The 23,237-nt window shown below is 43.0% G+C and overlaps 1 protein-coding gene across 3 annotated transcripts in view; it reads left to right on the forward strand.

Annotated features, from left to right (window-relative positions):
- Positions 1-23,237, forward strand: part of DMGDH (dimethylglycine dehydrogenase) — a 56,202-nt gene extending 32,965 nt beyond the window's left edge. For all 3 annotated transcript variants that reach the window (XM_040340696.1, XM_040340705.1, XM_040340714.1), the window contains 8 exons: positions 1,802-1,955; positions 4,467-4,632; positions 7,836-7,966; positions 9,935-10,152; positions 10,230-10,387; positions 11,891-11,950; positions 18,394-18,528; positions 22,228-23,237. In XM_040340696.1, the coding sequence (XP_040196630.1) occupies positions 1,802-1,955; positions 4,467-4,632; positions 7,836-7,966; positions 9,935-10,152; positions 10,230-10,387; positions 11,891-11,950; positions 18,394-18,528; positions 22,228-22,440 (1,235 nt within the window). In that variant the 3' untranslated portion in view covers positions 22,441-23,237. The remainder of the gene's footprint in view (positions 1-1,801; positions 1,956-4,466; positions 4,633-7,835; positions 7,967-9,934; positions 10,153-10,229; positions 10,388-11,890; positions 11,951-18,393; positions 18,529-22,227) is intronic.

Here is a 23,237-nt window from a genome sequence, read left to right on the forward strand (position 1 = left end):
ACCTTGAAAATGTCCTAATTCCCCATGAAAGCAATCGCCAGGAGCTCTGGGGCCAAAGTAAACACAATAAGGGGAAGAGGGCAACCTTGCCTCATGTCATGCAGGATTTAAAAAAATTGAGAAAGGGAGCTTGCATACTGGACCTTGGCCATAGGTCTGGAATGCACAACTTGTCATCCAGGCAAGCAGGGAATTCTCAAAATCTCGATCTAGAGTGTATAAATCATGTAATCTCATGATATGTCCAAAGAAGTAACGAAACCAAGGAACTCTGTGGTAGTGTAACAGGTGGGTAAGGGATCCACCTTCCAGAGATTTACACTAGCTTGGCACCCAGGAACAAATCCTGCTTTTTCTCTCTTAGTATGAAGGACTGTAGATGTTTGTAAATCATTGATAGGTATTCAGTTGCTTGAATGATCTGACACCACACCACGTGATCAAAACCGGGACTCCACTCCCCCGTTATATGTAAACTCACCAGCACTAATTACCTCACATTCTCATGTTCGGTTAGTAAAGCATTGTATCCCTCAGGCCCCGTACACACGACCGAACATGTCCGCTGAAACTGGTCCGCGAACCAGTTTCCGCAGACATGTTCGGTCGTGTGTAGGGCCTAGCGGACAGTTTTCCGGCCGAGCGGACAGGTTTCCAGCGGACAAAAGTTTCTTAGCATGCTAAGAAACTTGTCCGCTGGAAACATGTCCGTCTGACATGTCCGATGGTTAGTACGACTCATCGGACATGCCCACTGGTTATGACGTGTAACCAGCGGCCCGAAATCCCGCGCATGCGTCGAATTGATTCGATGCATGTGTGGAAGCATTGAACTTCCGTGTCAGAGAACGTCGGTGTCTTCTACGTCACACATCAGACCAAAAGCTCCCAGCAGACATGTCCGCTGAAAACGGTCCGCGGACCGTTTTCAGCGGACATGTCTGCTCGTGTGTACAAGGCCTCAGAGTCATGGATATCCCATCAAACGTTTCAGGCATCCAAAGACCCTAAGATATCTCCTCTTTTTCCCCCGAGCAGACATCTCTCCAGGAAGAGGTGCGCAGATGTCTGCTCGGGGGGAAATGTCTGCTCGGGGAGCTGACGGCTCTCCAGAAAGAGGTGTGGAGATGTCTGCTTGGAGCACAGGAGATACCCTGTGGTCTTTGGATGCCTGGAACATTTGATGGTATATCCATGACCCTGAGGGATACAATGCTTTACTAGCCAAACATGAGAATGTGAGGTTTACATCTAACTGGGGAGTGGAGACACAGTTTTGATCACGTGGTCTTGTGTCAGATCATTCAAGCAACTGAATACCTATCAACGGATTTATTACCCAGTATTGGATGTTATATCTTATGGACTTTTTTTGCATTTCCATACACTATTATTTACTGGGTGTGTAATATATATTGTTTATGTTATTGCCTTTCTAGCGCTACTATTTACCTTCAATCTTATGTCTGGTAGATGTTTTTTATATACATTTGTCTTTTTAAAGTAGCTGCTCTATTTATGATAAGTGGTTCTTTGGCGCGGTGATAAGATCTTGGGTACCTGTACATTGTGAGATCTGATTTTCTATTAATCCTATTTCTCAACAATTTGCCCAACACTTTCAGGTCCACATCAAGTAAAGAAATGGGATGAAAGTTCTGGGTGTCTGAGGCTTCCTTCTTGGTAATCATTTAACGTAGGCTTGTAGAGAAAGAGGAGATGGAGAGGACCCCAGTTTTTTCTTTCTTCCCTTTTTTTAATTAATACTGCTATGTGAAATTAAATATTTGGATATTTTTAGTTGGTTATCCCAAAGAAGAAAGATTTGCAGGAAGACCAACAGAAAGGACGAGTGGAATATATGACGAGCTGAAGACAAAATGTTCCATGGGCTTCCATGCCGGATGGGAACAGCCTCACTGGTTCTACAAGCCTGGCAATGATACTGGATACAAGTAAGTGTTCATTTTTCGAGACATTGCTACAAATGAAAAAAAAAAACCACAAAGATAAGTGAGTAAATAATTGCTGCTGATCTGTAAAGCTATCGGGCACAATGTTTTATGACTAAGGCCACAAACAAAACACATCAGCTGAATTATCTGTGGTTGTAGACTGTTGTTTCTGAATAAAGATGAAATGTCTGTGGATTGGGCATTTAGGAGCTTTTTTATCAGTATGTTTATGTTGTATGGGTAGCAGCACTGTTGCTTCTGTTTGTATTGGGCACAAACGTCTGGGAAAAATAAAAACAGTTTTGATAATTTTATTGACATTACATCATATATGTAATTTTTCGTTTTGCCCATTTTAAATCCATTGTCAACTGCCAGTAATAGTTTGTCTATCTCATCAATTACTAAACAAAATTAGTCTATGGATTTTAGAGATGTGTTCAGGAAGCCAGTGCAGGGCTGATACACCAAGGCCCAGATTCACAACCGAGATACGACGGCGTATCTCCAGATACGCCGTCGTATCTCTGAGTTGCGCCGTCGTATCTATGCGCCTGATTCTTAGAATCAGTTACGCATAGATATCCATTAGATCCGACAGGCGTAAGTCTCTTACGCTGTCGGATCTTAACTGCATTTATTTTTTTGACCGCTAGGTGGCGCTTCCGTCGAATTCTGCGTTGAGTATGCAAATTAGCTAGATACGCAAATTCCCGAACATACGCGCGACCGACGCAGTAAAGTTACAACGTTTACGTTAGGCTTTTCCCGGCGTATAGTTGCCCCTGCTATATGAGGCACAGCCAATGTTAAGTATGGCCGTCGTTCCCGCGTTGAAATTTGAAAAAGTTACGTAGTTTGCGTATGTTGTCCGTGAATGGGGCTGGACATCATTTACATTCATGTCAAAACCAATGACGTCCTTGCGGCGTACTTTGGAGCAATGCACACTGGGAAATTCCACGGACGGCGCATGCGCCGTTCCAAAAAAACGTCAATCACGTCGGGTCACAGTAGTTTTGCATAAAACACGCCCCCCTGATCCAAATTTGAATTAGGCGGGCTTACGCCGGCCGATTTACACTACGCCGCCGCAACTTTTACGGAGCAAGTGCTTTGAGAATACAGCACTTGCCCGTGTAAGTTGTGGAGGCATAACGTAAATTAGATACGTTACGCCCGCACAATTTTACGCGGCTCTACGTGAATCTGCCCCAAAATGTGCAAACTTATAACAACCAATCACAATTTGTAGCTTTTTTGTTTTGTGGGAATCTGATTCTGAAAGTTTGATTTTCCAAACTGTTGAATTTTTTTGGGCTTATTTTTATTATCAGCATAATTAATATGAATGGAAGAAAGCAAACAAACCTTTAAAAGCAGATAAAACCTTCATCAAGTTTTTTTTTTTCTAGACAAATTGTCAGCATTTTTGTTTGCATTTTCTCACTTAATTTCATGTTTTCATAAATTTATATGAAAGTATTTTTTTGTGAAACTTGTTTAACTAGAATTTATTTTAGTCATAAGATACATGTTTTAAAAAAGTTCCCAGAGAACACAGGAGATAAGAAAGTGCAAATGTTAAAGTAGAACCCCAAGAACTTGTGTATTGGAGAGAGTGCGTTACAGTTAAGCCCTGTACACACGGGCCAGAATCTCGTCAGGAAAAAAACGTTGTTTTTCCTGACAAGATTCTTGGCAAGAATCTCTTGCCGCCTGAGTGTACAGACACTCCATTCAAAAGAACCGCGGTTCTTTTGAATGGCAAGAACGCGGTGACGTCATCGCGTACGACAAGCATGCGCTTGTCACATTCAATGCCGTTGCCGCCATCTTGCTACACCCTACCTATGACTAGGAAGCTACTGCGCAAACGTCAAAGTCATTTTGAGCATGCGCAGGTTTCCACGGCGACAGGTAAGTATACACACTCTCTGGTTTCTCGGCAGGAAAACACTGCCGAGAATCACGACGAGAAAATAGAGAACATGTTCTCTATTATTCTCGTAGAGATTTTAGGCAGTTTTCTTGACGAGAAACCTGAAAGCCTTGTACACGCGCTCAGTTTACTCGGCAAGAAAGCTCTGCCAGCAGTTTTCTTGCTGGTTCTTGCGGAGTAAACCGAGCGTGTGTACGAGGCTTCAGAATATCTGTCAGGTTTGTAATATTCTATATGCTTCATTGTTGGGGAGAATTATCCTCACTTCGTGTTTCAGAGACACAACAAGGAATGAAAAGAAATTTCCCTAAAGCAGGACAAATCCCATCTTTGACAGTTGTTATTGGCATGTGTCCCAATTGTTTCCGTTCTGGCGACAATTGTAAAAGTTTGAATTTCTTTTCACGTTCTTTCCTAGTGACCACTTTCACTGGGACAAGGATCAAGGAGAATCTCCCAAATCAGGACACCAATAAAAAAACGTAACCCTTACTTTGTCTGGAGTCAAACTCTAAAGGATAACATGTTTATTAAACTTCACTATTTTATATCCATTTTTCTTCCAATAGACCAAGCTTTAGGAGGACAAATTGGTTTGAGCCAGTGAGGCGGGAATATAAACAAGTCATGGAGAAGGTGGGGGTGATTGATCTGACGCCATTTGGCAAGTTTACTGTGAAAGGAAAGGATGCCATTAATTTACTGGACCATCTTCTTGCCAATATAATTCCAAAGGTATGTGTGGATGTAATTTTGTTGGTTAATTAATGAGGCAAAGCAGCATTCAGTGCTTGAATTCTTGACAAAATTTGAATTTTTAAAGGCTGGTATTGATTGTCACTGAATGTAACCCATTGCTTTAAAGGGAAATTATAGTGTATTTCTAATGGATGCTTATTTGTTGTAAACTTTGATATGGCTTTCACATTTCTAAATGATTGCTCTTTGTAATGGAACCCCAAATGGGACAGGGGTTAAATCCGTTCACGATATTCCATTCCATCCAAGACAGCTTATCGACACTCCAACCAACAGGACCCGATCCATCCCATTTCCCAGAATAAGACGAGACACAGCTCTGTGCTTTTCTGGTTTCAAATGCAAGAATGCTTTAATGGTTTCTTCTCAGCTTTTTATGCAGTTACAAGCAGGTGACCGTAATCAAAGGGACACTGAAATCTCCACCCCCCTTCACACCATGGGGCTTCAATCACATACTTTTATCAATAGAATTCACACAAAATACCATCACACAATGAGTTCCCTTCAATCCACATCTTTAGACAGACGTTCTGTCTCTGACAGACAGGTAGTCACACCTGGGCATCAATAGGCTTTAAACCGTGTTATCACACGATGGAAAGGTCTAGGAGCAGACCTTAATAAACACCTTTACACAATGGACAATGAAATGTCTAGGAGTAGATGCAATTAACACCTTTCAAAAGAATGTGTCCCCACATTGAATAAGCCAACAACTTGTGATATCTCAAGACATCCTGCAACCATGAATTATTATTAATGTCCCATCTCATGTAATACATGAATTATGATTAACTTCCATCCCATCTCCTGGCTCAATCTGTGCCCAAAAGTGACTCCTGTTACACCCTTCCTTTTCTTTTCTTTTTTTTTTATTGTACTTAATATAGATTTGCAGTGGGAACTCTGTAGTTGATTCAGTCTTATTGATTAGCAGCCAGGGATGGACTGGCCATAGGGACTACAGGGAGTTTCCCGGTGGGCCGATGGCTCAGTGGGCCGTTTTTTAAAACAGAGATGCTGCTTGGAGGACTTTTTTTAACACCCTGGCAGCGCCCCAGTGTAAAAGCACTCAGGCTTTCACACTGGGACTGCAGCGGAAGCGTTTTTCAGTCACTTTACAGGCGCTATTTTTAGCCCAAAAGCACCTAAAAAACGCCTCAGTGTAAAAAGGGGTCCTACACTTACCCCCTCTCTTTTACACTCACTCTCTTTTTCTTACACTCACCCCCTCTCCCTCAACCCTCCCTCTCTCTCTCATTCCCCTCTCTCTCACCCTCTCATGATATACAATAATAGATGTAGGGGCCTTTTGGTGGGCGTGATTTTTCGGGGGGGGGGCGCATTTTATTGAATTAAAGTGGGCCGGTCTGGATGAAGTCCAGGGCCAAATTTTTGTCCCAGTCCAGCCCTGTTAGCAGCTGTTGAGATATTGGCCCCACAAAGAGTGTATTGCTTTCAAGGATTTGGCTGACTGCAAAGACTTGATATGTAAGAAGGAGCAGTAAAGATCAACCACTGTGTGGAACTGCAAAGCACTTTAAATACATAAAGAATAACTGCACTTTTGTTGAGAAAATTATATTTCTAGGGGCGTGCTGTACACAACCAGGGCCATCTTTAATGCAGGGCAAAAGGGGGCAGCTACAGCAATGCCTAAAGAGGACTCTCTAAAGAGGTACCACTTATTGTCGACAATAGGCAAAGGACCTATAAAGCAGCTATCTAAGTGAGCAGTCTTAAGCCCAAGTTCTTCAGCAAGCTATCATTGGGGCCCAGTCTTTACAGTGGTGCACATGAGTACAGTCCCGGTAAAGTCTGAGTGCAGTAAAAAACGCTGTTAGTTAGATGCCCAGTCCCTATGTGCTCGGTCTCTGCTAGCAACAACAGGTTAATGGCAGCAGTGTCCTCTCACCAGCAATATAGCGACAGGGTTCACGCTGTTCAGATGTCAGCTCACTTCTGGATCTGCCTGGAGCAACTCCAGTCCTCAGCACATATCTGCAGGCTTGTAGCAGGATGTGCACACCTTGGTCTCCTTGCAGCAAAGAGGAAATCCCCTGGTATTCAGCCTGTAAAAATACATCTCTCTATCTCTTTATACCCAGCTCACATTTGCAATTGTAGTTCATTAACTGCCAAAGCAAAGTTTATTTTCCGATCTTCATGTTCCATGATTTAATGGTGCTAACCATCAAATCTTTTGAGCTTCTTCTGCTTGTCAGCTCACCCTGGTGGAAGGAGGTGAGGTAGTGTTAAAGTGGTAGTAAGCTTTCCTGCATAACTTTAGCACATATAAATCAGCATTAAAATCCCTACTGATCACTATATTTAGATGTCTCCTTACTTGCCTTGTTGGCTTGTAATCCATCCTCTTCTTTTGTAAAGACCTCAACCAGCGCATGCGCATCTCTCCCCTGATTCAGGGCATGCCCCTTGCGCTGTCAGTCCATTAACAAGTATGCAGTGTCTATAACATCTGCTACCTGTGGCACTGCGATTAAAATCCCGTGATACTACAGTTTTATTCCTGCTACACCCCATGTGACGTCACATGGGGTATAAATCTGGGCATAGGACGGCATACTGTAGCGGAGATCAGCTTCAGCATACAGTGGTCTTTATTACAGTAGGGTCAAACAGCTAGGCTATGATTGGTGGAATGCGGTTGGCATAGGAACCACAGAACTAGAATGAGGCTTGGCTAAGAAACCATCACACATGCGCAAGATCATAGAAAGGGCTACACGAAAGGCTGAAAGTATTTTGTAATGCGAACTCGAAAAACAATACTTATCCTGGAAGGTACGAATTTTAAAAAGTCTCAAAAAAGTACCATGCGATTGGGGCTGAATTTTAATGCACAATGTTTTATAATCACTTAATATAATGGTCTAGATAAAAAAAGCAGCATTGAAGTGGGAGAGTTTACTACCCATTCAGCTGAAGTCCATTGGAAGTACAGAGAGTACTGCGGAACAGTGTCTTAAATCATTTTCTGTATCTAGCCAAGCACCTGGCCACAATAGAAAAATATTGTATATTACTTTGTTTCAGCGTTGTTGATTGGTAAACATTAATAAGATATAAAAATTTATCTTGGAATGTCGATGACTAGTATGATGATATGTGGTCATGTTTTTTGGGAGAAAATAATTGGTACTCTGTTGATACAGGTAGGCTTCACCAACATAAGCCACATGCTGACCCCTAGAGGACGGGTCTATGCTGAGCTCACGGTGTCCCATTTGTCTCCTGGAGAGTTCTTGTTGATCACTGGCTCTGGATCTGAACTGCATGATCTCAGGTGTGTCCAGCATTTTATTCCATGTATTCTATTGCTTTGGGTAGTTAACATTTGGCATGAGATTGGGTACCCATGTAACACACTTCTTACCCATCATAAAGGGCCTTTAAATACTGCTATAACTCAAGCCCGAGTTAATTTTAGAATTCATTTCAGGCATCATTTTAGGTATCTTAACAGAATGAAGGGGTCCAGGTGAATATAAAATGAGGGCCAAGGAGTGTGTAGCCTGTTATTGGCATTATAAAGTTATTTGACACAGAACCTATTTTTATCAATACTTGTTAATGCATGCCAAAAAATATTGCCTCAAACTTAAAGGATCACTAAAGCAATTTTTTTTTTAGCTAAATAGCTTCCTTTACCTTACTGCAGTCCTGGTTTCCTCATTGTTCGTTTTTGCTTTGAAGTTGCTGTAATTCTGCTGTGATCTCCACACTTCCTGCTTGTCTGGCTCCTTATGAAAAATCTCATGGCAGCTTTTCACTGTGGTCCAAGCTGTGTGTCTAAAACTCCTCAGAAACAATCAGATTCATTTAATCTTTAATTTTACACTGCCCTGGATTTGTTTGTTTTTGTTCTGTGTCTCTCTCTACTTCACAGAAACATGAAACCAGTTTAAAAACAAAAGTGAAACTAGAGGCACATTACATGATTGATTTTAATCTATTTTTAATCATTTTTAAAAGAAATCAGTTAACTTTTATGTCTCTATACCCTGTAAACAGTCATTTCAGCAAAAAATTGTTTTTCCTTTAGTGACCCTTTAATGGATCTGTACATTTTCTTGATCAGGTCTCATACCTGCTGGTGCTTTTCATGGACATTTCCTATGTCAGAAAGGGGCTCCATTAATGCTCTGGTAATTGGGCTCAGTAGTGGGTATGAACAGCAGTACACAGAACTCTGCATACAGAAAAACCTCCAGTAATTACATAAGCCCTTGATGAGACAAAGTTTCTGTGTCTAAGCAGATAATCATTAAACACCAATGAGTTTTTCAGTTTCAGTAAGCCATCAGGTATCTGGCACCATGCAGCCTGAATTTACTTGTAGTTTCAGAGGACGAATAGCTCTGCAAATGTTTTATAAAAGGGGTTGTAAAGGTTTGTGTTTTTTCACCTTAATGCATCCTATGCATTAAGGTGAAAAAACACCTCACTGTCTTGGGCCCCCCAGCCCCCCCATTTTACTTACCTGAGCCCGTTCACCTGCTGTGCGCGTCCCCCGGCGTCCTCTTCTTCACTGAGTCTGGCCATTGATTGGATAGATTGATAGCAGCGCAGCCATTGGCTCCCGCTGTTGTCAATCACATCCAATGACGCGGCCGCTGGGGGGGCGGGACTGAGTCATACACTTGGCGTCTGAGTCATACACTATGACACGGGAACGCGTCCGCAAGCTAACCCCCTCAGGAAAGAGTTTCCCCAAGGGGATTAACTTAAGCAGAGAGGAGCCGAGAGAGCCGCCGTGGGACTCCAGAACAGCAAGATCGGGGCCACTCTGTGCAAAACTAACTGCACAGTGGAGGTAAGTATATCATGTTTGTTATTTAAAAAAAAAAAAAAAAAAACCTATACAACCCCTACTATACTTGGATTACTATATGTTGAAGCTCCTCTAAGGTTGTGAATTGCACCACTGCTCAGTGATGATGGTTATGGACTTTATGTATCAATAAGGAACTTCAGTCCCCATGAGCAAACTTTTTAAGCTGGCATGTGCGCAGATTTGCTGAAGGCCTCTGATCAGCATTCGGGTCCTTGTAGAGCCTTGTGACACGCCCGCGCACATTCAGGGGGGAAAGAGGGGGTACCGGGCATGCACAGACACGCCGAGTATTATAATCTCCTTACTGGCCTAGAGGCAGAAGAAAACTATTTTTTTCCTTTCATTCATATGCACAAGGCAGATGCTGTTTTTATTCCTCACTTGTATTATTTGGCACTGACTTTGCTGTGCTTGCAGATGGATAGAAGAGGTGGCAGCCCAAGGCCAGTACAGTGTGGAGATCACCAATGTGACAGATGAGGTTGGCGTTCTAGGTGTGGCAGGACCACTTTCTAGAAAGGTTCTGCAGAAACTGGCTTCGGAAGATTTGAGCGAAGAAGCCTTTAAATTTCTACACAGCAGAAGAATGAATATTGCTGGAATTCCTGTAACTGCCATACGGATATCCTATACAGGTAAGGATGAAATATTTGAAAAAAACATGGCCACCACATCTCCAATAAAAGGTGAATATAATGCTGTGTTCTCCTAGGTGAACTGGGCTGGGAGTTGTATCACAGGAGACAGGACACCTCTGCGCTCTATAGTAAGATCGTGGAGGCCGGTCAGGAGGAAGGCATTGATAACTTTGGCACTTACGCCATGAATGCACTAAGGCTGGAGAAAGCATTTCGTGCCTGGGGGGCAGAGGTAAGGGAAACACTGCTCTTTTCCTATACAAATCTGTTTCTCTTTGTGGCAATTTATTATATTACTTGTTATCCTAATGAATACACCACAGTTTCCATTCAATATTCATAATTTTGGAGCCTTAACAGGACTGGACAAATCTAAGGCCGGTCCATCGGTCGGTCCATCTGATGAGAACGGTCCGAACGACCGTTCTCATCGGTTAACCGATGAAGCGGACTGATGGTCTGATGTGCCTACACACCATCAGTTAAAAAAACGATTGAGTCCAACGCGGTGACGTAAAACTCAACGACATGCTTAGAAAAATGAAGTTCAATGCTTCCAAGCATGCGTCGACTTGATTCTGAGCATGCGCAGGTTTTTAACCGATGCTTTTGCATACTACCCGTCGGTTTTGACCTATCGTTTAGGCGTCCATCGGTTCAATTTTAAAGCAAGTTCTAAAATTTTGGACCGAAGGATAACTGACCAATGGGGCCCACACACCATCGGTTTGGACCGATGAAACGGTCCTTCAGTCCGTTTCCATCGGTTTTGACCGACCGTGTGTACGCGGCCTAAGTTGCATGGTAGTTCAAGCAGGGCTGAAAATAATGCTGAGTTTTTTTAATTTTCATTAGAATAAGGGAGGGTTATGACTTCCATTTTTTCCCATCTGTATCCCACTGTGGAGATTTCCCTTCATTTCCTGTCTCAAAGCCACAATAGGAAGTGAGAGGAGATCCTTCCAAAGTAAAGTAAATCTCAGGTAGTCAGGAGTGTTTTAAAGCGGAAGTTCTGCCATCTAAATTTGCCTTTTCTAAGTTGGCTAATAGATTGGACTGACATGCTCTTACATTTTACATTAGGTTGTCCATACCTCTATTATAGTCAGAAAGTTGAAAGTGAATTACATAGGCTGCAGCTAATAAGCAAAAATAAGTGTAATTTATCTATCTATCTATCTATCTATCTATCTATCTATCTATCTATCTATCTATCTATCTATCTATCTATCTATCTATCTATCTATCTATCTATCTATATACACACACACACACACACACACACAGTATATTATAATTTATATTCATTCTGCTCAGGTCTAATACAGTCTTTGTGAAAAGGAAATGAGAGGTAGCCATACATATGAGATAATTGTCTGTGACAAGTGTGCATGTCTGGTAACCATGAAGTCTAGGTGCACACTATATAGTGTTGCAGGACTGCATGTAATTGCACGATTTCCCACACCTGCATGAAAAACGCCTGGGAGTGCCATTAATTCTTAGTGGCATTTCCATGCACTGGAAACCACAGAGCATTTTACTTTGCTGGGAACCACACTGTAAAATGCAGCCGCAGGAAAGTGTGAACCTAGACTTATGTGATTTCTCTGCATCCGTGTTTGTGTGGGCACAGCAGCATCTCACAAAGACGAAGAAATACAGTTTGTGTGTATAGGTTTTGTTTTGTATTGTCAGTGAGTCGTACTAATCATACATTTTATATTTTGGCTAGATGAACTGTGACACAAACCCTCTTGAGGCTGGGTTGCAATATTTTATAAAGTTAAACAAGGTAAGTGAAAAAAAAGTCCTTGTGCTACTGCTAATAACAATTTGAAAAATGTGCTGGTGCAGCATGTCTGCCGAGTAGTGTCAAATCGTGTGTACCACACTGCCACCTTGTGGCTGCTTCATTAAGTGAAGAACAGAAAAGGTGCAGCGCAAATAGATCTTTTGCGCATAGTGACCATCCAGGATTCTTACATTTTTAAGCATAAAAAAAAGGGGGAAGCAGGGTGTTTGTTACTGACAATCCCTTTGCTCATTGTTTGCAGTGCTGATCTTTTTTTTTTTTAACCCTTTCCTGCCCCCTCCTCTCCTACACACTTTATGCAAACTCTAGTATTCAGGATTATAACCCCTCACCTCCCTTATCCTGCACTGATGAACATTAAAAGTGGATGTAAACCCCAAATGTATTTTTATTTTTTTGATGTCACAATGTACAGTATACAATTTCCCATCATCTGTGCCCAGTCTTGCCACACAGAGTTAATCCAGCTCTGAGCAATCCTCGTTTATTGTTCAGTGAAATAAAACGGACTTACAGAGAAAAACCTTAGTGCGTTCCGCCCCCTTGCTGTGAGTGACAGGTTATTTACATATCTCATGCACTAGCCTGGAGACAGGCATTATTTTTTAATTCCCACCCCCACTCCTTTTCTGAAGTCATGTGGTTACTTTTCTGGATTTTGATTGGATGTTAGTGATCATAGCAGAATTTAGTGTAAGGAATACACAGGAAAAAATGTTGAGAGGGGAGTGTAGAGGAGGGCGGGGAGTCTACTGACATCACGACTCCACCCACAGAACTCCAGACAACAGATCCACCCACAGAATCTGCAGTTTTTCAGTTCTTATAACAGACAGAGGGGAGACATTTGACAGGTAAGGATACATGCAGGAGGCATCTATATCCTTATAGATCAGCACTATGGCAGTAGTTTAGAAAGGATGAGACATCCTTTTAAATCCCTTCTTCTCCATCCTGCCACTGTATGTGACCTGAACATTAACTGTGTGCTTAACTGTCTCAATACCAGCATGTTTGTTAATTTACAAAAAATAGTGTCAAAGACGAGATCACCTTTGTGGTTTATTCTTTCTAATGCCACGTACACACGAGCGGTTTTCCCGTCGCAAACAAACCTGATGGGATTCCGTTCAAGCTTATCCTGCGTACACACGGTTACAGCAAATTCCGACCGTCAAGAACGCGGTGACGTACAACACTACGACGAGACAAGTTCAATGCTTCCAAGCATGCGTCGACTTGATTCCGAGCATGCGCATTTTTTTGCGTGTTGAAATTGCATACAGATGAACGTTTTCCCGCTAGGATTTTTTCCTGACGGGGAAAAAGAGATCCTGCTCTCTTTTTTTTCCCCGGCAGTTTTCCTGTTGGAAAAAGTCCGATGGAGCATACACGAGGTCGGGATTCCCGGCCAAAAGCTCTCATCTGACTTTTTCCGACGGGAAAACCAGTCATGTGTATGGGGCATAAAAGGGCAATTTTGGGGGTTCTCGTACTGTCCTGACATTTTTATTTTAACTGAAACTGAGGGAAACTGTTTTGTTTTCTTTAGAATTGGTCTTTTTTCATTTTTACCGTAAAAATTTAAAAAAAACTGAGTGGTGGTTAACCACTTCCATACAGGGCATTTTCACCCCCTTCCTGCCAAGACCAATTTTTAGTTTTCAGTGCTGTCGCATTTTGAATGACAATTGCGCGGTCAAGCGACGTCGCTCCCAAACAAAATTGATGTCCTTTTTTTCCCACAAATAGAGCTTTCTTTTGGTGGTATTTAATCCCCTCTGCGGTTTTTATTTTTTGCTTTAAACAAAAGAAGAGCGACAATTTTGAAAAAAAACACAATGTCTTTTACTTTTTGATTTAATAAATATCATAATTTTTTAAAAAAAAAAACTTATTTTTTTCCAATCAATATACACTTTTTGGGATTTTTTTTGTTACCAAAAATATGTAGAAGAATACATATTGGCCTGAATTAATGAAGAAATTCGATTTTTTAAATTTTTTAAATTGGATATGTTTTATAGTAAAAAAAAATATATATATATATATTTTTTTGTTGAGAGCGCAAAAAATAAGGACCGCAGAAGTGATCAAATATCACCAAAAGACAGCTTATTTTGTGGAAACAAAAGGACATACATTTTGTTTAGGTACAGCGTCGCATGAACGTGCATTTGTCAGTTAATGAATGAATGAATGAAAAACTTATAAAGCGCGGCGCATGCGAACTGAATCGCTTCTGGGCGCTAGTTGTTCGTGTCTCATGACATCAAAAGAGCAGAGTTTTGATCCGTCTTCTGAAAGTCAGGTGGTTTTCCTCCAACCGAATGCTGGTTGGTAAAGCGTTCCATAGTCTAGGACCCTGAAAAGCAAACCTTCTTTCTCCTTTGGACTTGTATTTGGTTTTTGGTACCCTGACCAGATTTTGGTCGGTGGATCGCAGAACGCGATTCGAATTGTGAGGTTCTATCTTGTCGCAAAGATATTGCGGAGCCTTCCCATGGATGCACTTATGTGTCAGGCAGAGTGCTTTAAATGCAATTCTGTCTTTTACTGGCAGCCAGTGAAGGGTTCTCAACGAAGGTGAGATTGATTCCCATTTTTTTTTCCCAGTCACCAGTCTGGCGGCCGTATTCTGAACGACTTGCAGACGGGAGATTTGGTACTTTGGGAGCCCGAGGTACAGGGCGTTAGCATAGTCCAGTCTGGAATTCACGATTGTTCCCACCACGACTGCTACGTCTTCTTTGGGGATAAATGGAATAAGTCTGCGTAGTAGGCGCAACAGATGGTGCGCTCCGCTGACTACTGACCCTATTTGTGCGTCCATTGTCATGAAGGTGTCGAAGATGACCCCGAGACTTTTGACTTTGGAGCTAGGGGTGATGATTTGGCCCAGAATGGGCGGGGGTGTCCAGGTTGTTGCCAGTTGACTCTTTCGGCTGGCGTGAAACATAAGGAGTTCTGTTTTTGAACTGTTGAGTTTAAGATAACTCTTAGTCATCCAGTTTTCTATCAAAGAGAGACATTTCTCTAAACTGAGATGATGATCCTTTTTGTTGCAGATGCGAAAATACAGTTGCGTATCGTCTGCATAAGAGTGATAAAGTAGTTCTTGGCTACTGATAATATCAAAGAGAGGGCGAAGATAGATGTTGAAAAGCACCGGTGACAGGGGGGATCCTTGGGGGACTCCACATGACACCGTGCGCTTTTCCGACGTGAAACAACCCAATTTAACTGTTTGTGATCGGTTTTCAAGAAAGGAAGAAAACCATGGTAAATCACCTTCTGCGACTTCTGCTACCTTGGCTAGTCGCATCAGTAACAGTTTGTGGTCTACCGTGTCAAAGGCTGCGCTTAGGTCCAGCAGAACCAGGAGACAAGATTCTCCTTCGTCTGCGGCCTCGAGGGCATCGTCCCATATTTTGAGTAAGGCCGTTTCTGTCCCGTGTCCGGGACGGAAGCCTGATTGTAATGGATCCAGTAGATTGTGGGTATCTAGATGCTGTTGCAGCTGTTGTACCACTACTTTCTCCATTATCTTGGAGAGAACATTTAGGCCTGTTATGGGACGGCGGTGAGTTGGGTCCTTGGGATCCAGGTTAGGTTTTTTCAAGATGGGCTGGATTGTGCCCTCTTTCAACAGGGATGGCACTGTGCCTTCCTTAAATGACTGGTTTATAAGCTGTGTGATGGGTGGTGCCAGGATGTCGGCACATTCCTTCAGCAGTTTGGTGGGGATGATATCATTGGGCGATGTGCTGTTCCGCAAAGCACCAATGATATTTTTTGTGGTATCGATGGAGATCGGTTCCAGAGTGAACTTTGTTGATTGTAGAGCGTTTCTGTGGGTGTTTTGTGGTTGATTGACGGTGGGGTTGAGGGGGGTATTGTTTTGCATGATGCTTTCCCGGATTCTTTCAATTTTGTTGATGAAGAAATCCGATAGTTCATTGCAGAACTCTTGGGTGTCTGAGTTGGGGACTTCAAGACATCCTGGATTCATGGTCTGGGTGACCATCTTGAAGAGTTCGTGGGGGCGGTTTAGGGCGCTGTTAATCGCCATAGAAAAATGATGTTTCTTGGCTTTGAAGATTTCTTTATGATATCGTGTTGTTATTGCCTTGTAGATGATGAGGTTATCCTCTGCAGGACTTCTTTTCCAGGCGGCTTCCGCCCTTCTGCGCTCTTGCTTCAGAAGCGACAGCTGGTTGTTGAACCAGCCGGACTTTCTTTTTCGGATGCAGGCTTTGCGTTTCGGTGCTACTAAATCGGCTGACTGTAGCAGGGCTGCGTTTATGGCATCCAGTGTATCTGCGGCTGTTTGATGTGGATGGATTGTTTTGATTCTGTTTCCCAAGGTAGATTTGAAGAGTTCCGAATGGAGCTTCTTCTGAGATCTAGCCCAGTGTATTGTCACCGGCCTGGGTGCTTTTATCACTGGGGGAATTTTGGAGATTATGAAATTAATTGCATGGTGGTCTGTCCATGGCAATGGTTCATTTTCTAAAATGCTTATTTTCAGATTTTGTCTGAAAATTAGGTCGAGTGTGTGACCTGAAGCATGTGTTGGCCCGCATATAAGTTGCTGTAGCCCTAATCCCTCCAGGTGATCAATGCAGGCGTCCGCAATGGGATCCAGTGCGGAGTTGGCCCACAGATTAAAGTCCCCGAGCAGCAAAAGGTGTTTGCTGTTAAGGGTATAAGTGGATATAAACTCCGTTAATGATGGCAAAAACTGCGATTTTGGCCCAGGTGGCCTATAGCAGAGGAGAATGTGAACAGTCTCCTGGGGGGAAGTTTGAAGTTGAAGAGTAAGGGTTTCCATGAATGGAAGAGGATTTTGAAGGGCCGGCTTAGTGATTGTAATGCGATTCTTGTGGATCACCGCCAGGCCTCCTCCTCTTTGCCCTATTCTGTTTTCCGTTATAATGCGATAGTTTTCTGGCACCAATTCTCCGAGAATGGTGTTGCAGTCGTCTGAGAGCCAGCTTTCTGTAATAAAGAGGCAGTCTAGATCGTTTTGTAGTAAGAAATCGTGGATTTCTAATCGGTGTTTTACTGCCGATCTTGTGTTGATCAAAGCACATGATATGTGCTTGAGCTGGTCTAAATAGTTTACATTTTTGATGGTCGATCGTCGATCGAATCTCAAAAGTTGCTCTATTTTTAAGGCCTTTTTGGTGACGGCTGGTAATGCTGTTGCGAATTGTCTCAGACCCCGAATAGAGTCCGCAGAGTATCGCAGATTAGCCATTGTCGCCAGTCACATTGTCGTCAGTCTTTCCTAATTGCGGCGGCCGCGAATGAGGCCTGGTCTGGCGCGGATGCGGGAAGAGCCGCGAGACGCCGGACGTGATGGGTGGAAGACTGTCCAAGTGAGCCGTCACTCGTTGAGTCTTCTCTCCCCGATTGGTCCAGAGGAAGGCGAAAAACCCCAGGCGTGCTGTGCCAATCTGCAGCGATCGGGGGAAAAAATTCCTTCCTGACCCCTTAACGGCGATCGGTGCAACCCTGGATCAATTGGCTAGGGGGGTGTGGGGGGGGGGGTCTTAGTCCTGTTTTTTTGTGCTGTGTCTGCAGCAGCCGAGAGCTGGGAGGACCCTGCCTGGCTGCACTATCCCTGGGGAGAGCCGACTCGTTTGAGAGCGTCCTGCTCTCACTATCCCTGGGGTGAGCAGACTAAGATGAGAGCGTCTGCTGCACCGCTGAATCTATATAGCAAGAGTTCCAACTTTATTAGCTGCAAGCTTGTTCTGGATCAGTGATTGAAAAAAATAATGAAGACTCCTGTCTTACCTCCTGTTTCAAACTCCTGGTTTTTAACTCGCACTTTTGATCAAAGAATGCACTTCTGATCAGAGAGTCCACATGTGAAGCCACCATCAACTGGGAGCCAGCTCCTCTGGGAGCTTGTACAGCCACTTTATACTCACCTGTGAAGACCTGTGAACAAACACACAGTGCTGTTTTTCGCAAGAAATGACCTGGTTATGAAGGGGGTGAAACCTTCTGGGGCTGAAGTGTTTAAAGGCGCTATATAAAATTAAGTTTATTATTAATATTATTATTATTAATAATTGTCAGTCAACCTGTCAGAGCACTAAAAACGGAAAAATAAAATGAAGGTAATGAAGGGGTATTACAGGCTGGTACTCAAGTGTTTAAATAAATGGTATCTTATATTGTAAGTACCGGTATATGATTTGTGATCAAACAATGTCTAAGCTTTATTGTGGCTCTGAATATTTTAGCGATGCTGAACACACAGTAACAGGCAAATTTAATTTTTAATGTTGTTTTGACATTTGTATGGCTTCTACCTATAAAGACGTTCATGTATGTAAATCTCTGCCAGGCGGCCATGATGCTGCACACCATAGTCATTTATCATCATTCCTTTCCTGTGATTTCAGCAAGCCGACTTTATTGGCAAGCAGGCGCTGCAGCAAATTAAGGAAAAGGGGCTTCGGAGGAAGCTGGTGTATCTCACCTTGGAAACAGATAATGTTGATCCTGAGGGAAATGAAAGCATCTGGCACAATGGGAAGGTGAGAAGAGTTTAATCATTGCAAGTGGATTGGAAATCTTTTCCTGCCACAGCGAGGAAACCTGAACTGGGAGCAGGATGAGCAGTCGCAGCAATTTATCGTATTACATGGCAGCTATATATTAAAGTACAAAACAATTATTAGTGTATCTATTCTCATATGGAATACTACGCAGTATAAATTAGAGTTTGTATTTCACTGCAAGTTTGGCAAACATCTCAAAATTTTGTTCAAATTCTGCTATATTGGTGAAATGTAGTAAATGGAGAAAGCAACGTTTAAGTGGTATCTGGTGGTTTTTAAAGCCCAGGAATTAGACAAAATCAACCCTTATAGCCGGATTCAGAGAAGTTTACGCCGTCGTAACTCTGAATCTAAGCCGTCGTATGTTTAAGTGTATTCTCAAACTGAGATACACTTAAACCTAGCTAAGATACGACGGCCTGCGCTGTCGTATCTTAGCTGTCTAGTTCCGCCGGCCGCTAGGGGCGCGAACGCTGATTTACGCCTAGAATGCGTAAATCAGCGAGATACGCCGATTCACGAACGTACGTGCGCCCGTCGCAATGAGTTACGCCGTTTACGTAAGAGATACGCCGGTGTAAAGATAAAGCTGTTCCCTAGGTGGCGCAGCCCATGCAAGGTATGGATGTCGGAACAGGCCTATCTTTTTACGTCGTTTGCGTAAGTCGTACGCGAATAGGGCTGTGCGTAAGTTCTCCTCCTCCAGCAGGGCCCCCTCCAATGGTCCTCTCTAACGGTCAGAGTCCCTCACTGGCGCTGGCATCTTCTCCCTGGGTGCCAGTCTTTGGGCAACTCCGTTACAGGAGTGAGACACACATGGACCAAGGCAAGGAGGTAACTAAGCTGCACATGCGCAGCTCAGTTTATATACCATAGAAAACTGCAAGTGGGCAGGTAGGTTTATATTATTGGAGAAGAGACTTTGCATGTCTCTTTTGCGATAATAACCTGCCTGCTAGCAGTCTGTTGTAAAATTCATACAGTTCCCCTTCAATAGCCCTACATTGTATGTGATGATAGTGAGGGACTGCAAACAGCCTACAGCACCAAGGGAAAGAAAGATCGCGCTGGAGCGGGGGGGGGGGGGGTAGGGTAAGTAATGCATTTAACCCTTGAAGTAAGTGTAAATATGCGCCGTCGTATCTATGCGCCGTGCCCACAAAACTAGATACGCCTGAAAATAGGCTTCATCCGACCGACGTAACTTGTCTACGCCGGCGTATCGTGGGCGCATATTTACGCTGGACACATGTGGCGCTCCCATTGATTTTCTATTCACATATGCAAATGAGGGAGATACGGCGATTCACGAACATATGTGCGCCCGGCGCGCGTAAGTTCAACGTCCGGCCTAAAGTTATTCCCCATAAAGCAAGTGTAACTCAGCACCAGACGTGCACAGGTCAGCTGGACAGCAGCTGCAGCAGCACCGTTACGGACGAGCTCAGCAACCAGACTTGCAGGACAACACATCTGTATGCCAACATGCCAGGCAGGGCCGCCATCAGGAATTATGGGGCCCCTTACACAGCTTCAGGCATGGGCCTGGGGGGGGTGCTGCTGCGAATTGAGAAAGACGAAATAATTTTTTCAGTTTTTTATTTGTTAAAAAAGTTTGAAATATCCAATAAATTTCGTTCCACTTCATGATTGTGTCCCACTTGTTGTTGATTCTTCAAAAAAAATTACAGTTTTATATCTTTATGTTTGAAGCCTGAAATGTGGCAAAAGGTCGCAAAGTTCAAGGGGGCCGAATACTTTCACAAGGCACTGTAATTTCGGTTGGTAAATCAGTCACAGAACAATAAGTTAATTGAGGCAGCTTAGAGTGGATGTCCATGCATTCCCTAACTATGCTTAAACCTGCTGCCACCCCCTTGTAACTCCTAATTACCATGTAAAATGAAGATGCGTATACCAGCCTATGCTGAGTGCGCTCTGGCCCAGTCACGTGATCGCTACAGAGGCTGGCTTCAGGGGAGAGGAGCGTTTCCCAACAATGGCTGAAATGCCTGGAGGGGGCGACGTCACCCATAAGTTTGCTTTCGGGCATCCATTGTTGGCCATCCCTCCTCTCCCCTGAAGCCACCACTGGGAGCCAATAATGTGACCGGACCAGAGCACACTCAGCATAGGTAAGTATGCACATCTTCACATCACAGTGTAGTAAGAAAAAGAGCTAGAATGGTGGTGTAAGGCAGTTTAAGCATACTGTAGTTAAGAAAAGCCTTGATATCCAATTAATTTGGCCTGGTCAGCATTGCATCAATGATCTCTGGCTATGAAAGGGTTAATGTGTATCTTTAGGCCTTGTGGTTTCAGATAAAATGAGTCAATTTACTTTGTTTGGAGATTTATATTTGAATGGCAGGAAAAAAATGCTAAATTATTTACTATACATTATTCTCTAACACAAATTGTGTTTAACCTAGCTGAACAGAGTGTGACAGGCAAAGGTTGAATCACAGAAGTAACACCAATGTGACACATCTCCTTAGCTCTGGTAAATGTGGTTCATACTGTAGAACCAACTACAAGAGAAGGATGATTCATTGGTAAGGTAATTAAAGATGATTGAGTAAATAGAGAACTCCGCGCTATGGTAATGTAAAATATATTAAGGAAGCTGCTCCCCTAAAGTGGCGCTAATAGTAAGTGATAAATAAATTCCAAATTCTAGCGTGAGACAATATGTTAACTATAAGGTCAACATACAATAGTGATTTAAAGTGCTTATATGATAACAACACCAAAAAATAGGTGCAAACAGGTCCAAAAATATGCAGCAATGGTCACTAAATAATAAGCAATTGGTAAGTCCATGCATCAAATGGTTAACTTGAGAGTAGACACCATCACCACAGAACAGATATCAAACTGGTGACAACCGGTCAGAGGTAGAGGTAAGTGCCTACTTACCAGACCACCATGACCCTTCGTTTTAAAAAAGGGATCAGGTGGAGCTTTAGTACAGTTGGAGTCCTGAGGTCTGTACTGGTACCTGGATGGGACTGGCCAAGAATGGACTCCAACAGAAGAAATTACCATGGAAAAAATGAAGAAAAACGGGCCATAGTGAAGTTCCACGATTTATTGTAAAACAGATTAAAAACAAAAGCCGAATGGCCGCTTACTTGTGCAAGTGCCGAGACCTTGGCACTGAGGAATCAAGCGTGTTACAGCTAGATGTGACGTGGAGCACCGACCGCACTGTGTCTCACTCTCGTGGGTAGGTGTATCGTGCGTTCCACCGCCTGTCTGTGCCAAGCCTGGAAGTAGCTGAACGTGACCAGGGACGCCTCGACGTACGTTTCATCTATTGATGACGTCGGGATTCTTGAAGTTAACATATTGTCTCACGCTAGAATTTGGAATTTATTTATCACTTACTGTTAGTGCCACCTTCTTACTATACACCCCCCAAATTAAAGATGATTACCTGCCTTTAGATTTACAAGTAAGAGAAGTCTAGAAACTTCACTAGGTGCGTTAGTGGACCAAGGGAAATTTCAACTGTTCAAAGCCACTCCATGATCAGATGCGGACTAGAGTGAAAACTGAGTAACATTCATCAAATGCTTCTTGTATTAACTACCTGTTGTACTATTTTTATGATTACAGTTAAGGGTTCCTCAAGCATGGTTTTAATTGAATGAATAAATTCTTATTTTTCAGGTTGTTGGTAACACCACATCTGGGACCTACAGCTACAGCTCCAACAAAAGCGTAGCTTTTGCCTATGTGCCTACAGAGCTCAGTACAGAAGGACAGAAACTCGAGGTGGAACTTCTAGGAAAGCATTACCCTGCCACAATAGTCCAGGAGCCTCTCGTGTTCACCGAGCCAACCAGAAACCGCATGCAGAAAAAAAGTGCTACAACTAAGTGATATATGTGAATTTGTGAACACTTATCTGTGTACTTCACTTCCCTCTCCCCGTGATTTTCACAATGGTATTGCCAATGCTGCTCTGGGTACAGGAGGTATGGCTGGTATGGCATTACCTTTCTTTATGCTGTTACTATAGAGCAGCCTTTCTCAACCATAGCTCCAAGGTTGCTTGGAGTTCCTTGAGCTATGATCAATTTCTACCACTCAGATAAGATCCCACTGACACTAATGATCTTTTTAGCTATCTGTAGGTGTATACTTCCTACAAAACACAAATGTAAGGAGCATTCTTCCCACTGACCATCACAATTAATATACTGTGAGCTGTAGATAAAGTAATTATTAGTAGGGGAGACCAGAAATGTATTTCAAGGGTTCCTCCATGTTAAAGGATATATTTTCCTTTGGAACATGTTACATGTACCACCCTTTTTTAGGGTGAAAAATGTAGCATGTTCCAGCATTTGCACCCTGTATGGCTGATCTGCCCTAAATGTGACAGCGGGTGGGGGATCCTCTCCCCGCACCTGCTGTCACAATTTGAAAACACTAATTTATGTACAGTTTTCTATGAATGGATAGACTACAAGTACTGTCAGCCATTGCGGCTGACAGCCTGTAATTCTCAATAAACTACAAGAGCGCTTTAGTAGTTCATTGATTCTTCATGCTCTCAGGTAACTGCCTGCCCGTACGATTTATAAGAAGACAGCTATCCTGAGAGTTTGCAGGAGCCTGAGATTGCACCCACAATCTGCTGACCACAGGTGCAATGCTCTGCAGGCTACCTAGAT

The sequence above is a fragment of the Rana temporaria genome, chromosome 1, assembly GCF_905171775.1.
Source record: "Rana temporaria chromosome 1, aRanTem1.1, whole genome shotgun sequence".
In the NCBI taxonomy this organism is placed as follows: Eukaryota; Metazoa; Chordata; class Amphibia; order Anura; family Ranidae; genus Rana; species Rana temporaria.